The sequence below is a fragment of the Primulina tabacum genome, chromosome 11 (genome assembly GCF_025594145.1).
Source record: "Primulina tabacum isolate GXHZ01 chromosome 11, ASM2559414v2, whole genome shotgun sequence".
Classification (NCBI taxonomy): Eukaryota; Viridiplantae; Streptophyta; class Magnoliopsida; order Lamiales; family Gesneriaceae; genus Primulina; species Primulina tabacum.
In genome coordinates this window covers 178,182-182,561 of record NC_134560.1, presented here as the reverse complement: position 1 = coordinate 182,561, position 4,380 = coordinate 178,182, and the positions used below count along the sequence as shown (strand labels likewise).

The 4,380-nt window shown below is 39.4% G+C and overlaps 1 protein-coding gene across 2 annotated transcripts; it reads left to right on the top strand.

Annotated features, from left to right (window-relative positions):
- The first annotated feature begins 536 nt into the window (after nt 1–536).
- LOC142519061 (uncharacterized) lies at nt 537–2,941 on the top strand. Of its 2 annotated transcripts, XM_075621953.1 has the most exons (6): nt 537–673; nt 907–1,124; nt 1,214–1,390; nt 1,470–1,694; nt 1,871–1,999; nt 2,475–2,941. In XM_075621953.1, the coding sequence occupies exons 2-6, from the start codon at nt 912–914 to the stop codon at nt 2,706–2,708; spliced, it is 978 nt and encodes a 325-aa protein (XP_075478068.1). In that variant the 5' UTR covers nt 537–673; nt 907–911; the 3' UTR covers nt 2,709–2,941. The 2 variants fall into 2 exon arrangements, with proteins under 2 accessions (XP_075478068.1, XP_075478067.1); XM_075621952.1 differs by lacking the exon at nt 537–673 and having other exon boundaries at nt 887–1,124.
- The last annotated feature ends 1,439 nt before the right edge of the window (nt 2,942–4,380 follow it).

The following is a 4,380-nucleotide window of genomic DNA, read 5'->3' as shown; positions in this document are numbered from 1 at the left end:
AGAAAGAGATATATATGGGGTGATAATGATATTTTGTTCAATTAAAAGTTGAGTAGGTCTCTTGTGAGACGGTCTCACGAATCTTTATCTGTTAGACGGGTCAACCATACCGATATTTACAATAAAAAGTACTACTCTTAGCATAAAAAATAATATTTTTCATAGATCACCCAAAAAAGAGTTATGTCTCACAAAATACGATCCGTGAGACCATCTCACACAAGTTTTTGTCTTAAAAATTTACCCAAATCTCGTGGATAAATAGAATATAATTTTTGAATTTCTACAATTGTGCCTAGTGTTTTAAAGTTTGTATGTAAAGAAATATATTAGAATTATTTGAAATCTATGAAATTATTAGATGTTTATATATTTTTATTGTTTTTAAAAATCAATATTTAATATTGCGTAGACTTTTATATTCTATAAAACAATAAAAATACAAACTAAGTTGGGCCTTATCAAAATTGTAAATGTCACGTAACCCTCTTATTGGATGGAAGGCTGTCATTTCATTTCATTTCAAATCTAATCTAAATCTAAAATCTAGAATATTAAAAATGGGTGTTTCGGGAATTTACTGGCCCATTCTCCAAGATCTCAAGAGACTCTTCATATTTGAAGCGCCGCACACTACTAATCCGATTTTTGTCTCCGACGATTTTCGTTCAAGGTTGGGTTTTTTTGTTTTTCATTTAGTGTGTTAATTTCTTGTAACCAATCCGAACACTTTGATCGTGTTTCTGACTGTCTTATTTTTTTTATGGTTATTTCATGATTGAAAACTAGATATGCCAGTGCTTGCTTGCCTGCCCTTGTTGGTTGAAATTTTATATGAAAGCTGTAATTGTGTAACTAAAAAGGGTGCATAATAATACTGATGTTTAAGTGCGATGCAATCCTCAGTTCCGATGACTCGTTCTGCTCTGGATGAGACGTCTGCAAGTGGTGCGTTTGTGAGGAGTCCTTCCACTTTCCGTAATTTCATTTGCAGGGATCCCAATTCCTCTTTTCCCGCAGAGGCCGGGAGGTATCATTTGTATGTATCGTACGCCTGTCCCTGGGCATCCAGGTGTCTTGCGTGCCTGAAAATCAAAGGGCTTGACAAAGCCATCTCTTTTACGGTAAGTCTACCCCAACAACTTTCAAAGTCTTTCCAAAAGGGTTACTCTGCATTTTGTTTCCTCATAGACTCCTCATGCTTCTCTACCAGTCTGTCAAACCCCAGTGGGGAAGGACAAAGGATACCGATGAGCACATGGGATGGCTTTTTCCTGCTTCAAATTCCGAGGAACCTGGAGCCGATCCAGACCCTTTGAATGGTGCAAAAAGTATAAGAGATCTGTATGAACTTGCAAGTACGAATTACTCGGGAAAATATACGGTCCCGGTTAGTGCTGCTACTTTTGGTGGTAAATTTTTATTTCTACCCCTCTCCTATATCCAAGTATTACGTAACATTCTGCCAGGTTCTTTGGGATAAGAAACTCAAGACAATTGTCAACAATGAGAGCTCGGAGATAATCCGCATGTTCAATACAGAATTCAATGATATTGCTGAAAATGCATTGCTGGACCTTTATCCTCCCCACTTGCAACCGCAAATCAATGAACTGAATGATTTGATATATGATGAGATTAATAACGGGGTCTATAAATGCGGATTTGCTAAGAAGCAGGAACCTTACGATGTGGTAAATTACTCATAAGCATGGTGATCAAGAGGCCCCCCCTCCCCTCCCCCCCAATTAAAAAAAAAACACCCACCCACACCACCTCCACCACAAATGCTTCCCTCTGTTGTGGCCAAATTAATCTCGCTTCTTTCGGGAATTGTCTGAATTCTGTCTCGCTCTTCACTGTTTTGCAGGCTGTGACGAAATTATATGAAGCTTTAGATAAATGTGAGCAGATATTGAGTAAGCAGCGATATCTCTGTGGAGATGCACTGACCGAAGCAGATATACGCTTGTTTGTGACCCTCATAAGATTTGATGAGGTAAGACTTGTGATTTGAAGAAAAACTGCTTTTTGGACATGAACAAGTAACGTTAAAATACTTCTACTCAGATATCATTGAAACTCCCAATGATCCCAGTTAATTGATCCTCATAGAAGAGTGTCTTGGCTATGTGCTGCGTTAACCGTGTAAAATGTTCCTTTGAAATCATGAATCATCAGTGGATGTATGGTACTTCCATTCTGATTTTACTTGCATAGAAACAATGACAACGGAAAAGCAACAGCTGCTTGATACAATGTGAATTCCTTGTAATATGTATATGTTTATCAGTGGCAAGATTCGGTCTTGCACTCGTACCCAGACTCAGTAAAGGCGTGGCCTTGATGGTAGTCTTGTTTCAATTCCTGTACATTGATATATTTTACTGTAGTAAAGTGGTGAAATATGTTTCTTGGGTTTAGTCCTTGAATCGAAGTAGGACACTGTTATGATCCTGTTTTTCCCTTTGCAGGTCTATGCTGTTCACTTCAAATGCAACAAGAAGTTATTACGAGAGTATCCGAATATCTTCAATTTCACCAAAGACATATTTCAAATCCCTGGAGTCAGCGGCACAGTTCACATGGCCCACATTAAAAAGCATTATTATGGAAGCCAACCGACCATCAATCCATTTGGAATCATCCCTCACGGTCCAAATATCGACTATTCTTCTGCCCATGACCGGCACAGGTTTTCTAAGTAACGGGTTTTAGCTGAATGCTTTTAATGTGCTTATGAATGTGAATGGTTGATATTGTCTGTGCGCCTTTCCAGAAAAGGAAATTTCAGAGCGAATATTCGAGACATTTCAGAATCATGGCTGCTCTTGGAGTTTGTCGTTTATTGAGTCTCATAGTGTGAATAATACCAAGAACATGTCTGATCTGTATTTTCTCCCCACCAGAATGTATGAAAGACAATCTTGTTTCACATTTATTATTTTCACGGATTTTCCTAAACAAAATATTTTAAATATTTACTAAAGGGCTTAATGGGCTTATTATGCCTTGACTAATGGGCCTAGGTTTGCACTTGAGTTTTAATTAAAATAAAAAGCCCTAAACACCTAAAACTAACCTCACAACTCACGCACACGACTCCTCACACACAAGGATTCCTCTTGGCAACCACCAACAACACACATACACGAAAATTCAAGGGAAGGTCACGTGGGTTTTGAGAGAAAATCAGCAAGGTTGCATCCCTCGTCTCCCCGCCGACGTTCTTCTCATTGCAAGCCGTTTTTCATGCGTAATATACGCAAAGGCACGTCATAATTCTTTCTTTTCTCATCTATCACACCTTAATATGTATTTAATTATGTTTTGCATGAAAAAAAAGTTATTCTTTTATTTATTTTCGTTTTATGCATAAACAAGTGTTTTGAAGCATGGTTTTTGATCCAAAACATGATTTATGTACACATGAAGGGGCTGCCATGTTATAGGATCGTAGGGCCATGTTTTTACACGAGTTAAGAGTCTTAGGATACACTTAATATGCTGCACACGAAATAAGAACACGCTGGAACCAAGCCGGTGTACGTTTATGTCATAGGGTTCGATTTCAAGGGTTAACCATGCGTGGCTCGGCTTGGGTGCAACCAGGGCTGTACTGGGTTATGGTTGGGTCAGGAGAGGAGTCCTAGCCACGCTAGGACTCGAGAGCAGTGGCTGGGAAGGAGTCCTAGCTAGGACTCCACCTGAGACAAGCCGCGCGAGGAGCAGCTGATGTGCTTGGGACTTGTTGCTCGGCAAGGGGATTAGGGCTGGGTAGGCTAGGTCTCTAGGGTCCTGAGAGGGTGCACAAGGGTCTGGGTCAGGGGCTGACTCGGTGGTTAGAGTCCTAGTAGGTTTTGAAGAGTCCTAGTGCTTGTATGATTCTCGGCCGCAGCGCATGGCTCACACAGATGGCTTCAGTTTGGGCTAGGTTCGAGTCCTAGGGGTCCAGTAGGTTCATAAGGGTCCAGGGGATGTCTAGTCTGAAGATGGCTCGGGCTGGTTCAGGCATGGCTCGATGAAAATGTAAGATGGTTCGAGGTATGCTAGGTTGGTTCGAAACTAGGGTTTAGTTGGCTAGGGTTTGAAACATGGTTCAACGGAGGTCAAATCATGGTTCACGAGGGCTAATTAAATATAAAAAGTATGTTTAAAATTTGGTAATTTTATATTCCAGTTTGAATTAATTCGGGAATTTAACACTCCGCGAATTAATAATTAAATAATAATTAGAAAGTCTAGAATTTAAGCTAAATAAAATTATGAAAAATTTAATCTAAGCTTAAATAATTATTTAGGATGGTCTAGAGTCGATGAAAGTAAGGAAAAGTCAAATTAGAGGAATTTTACGTCTAAGGGTAAAACAGTCATTTTACA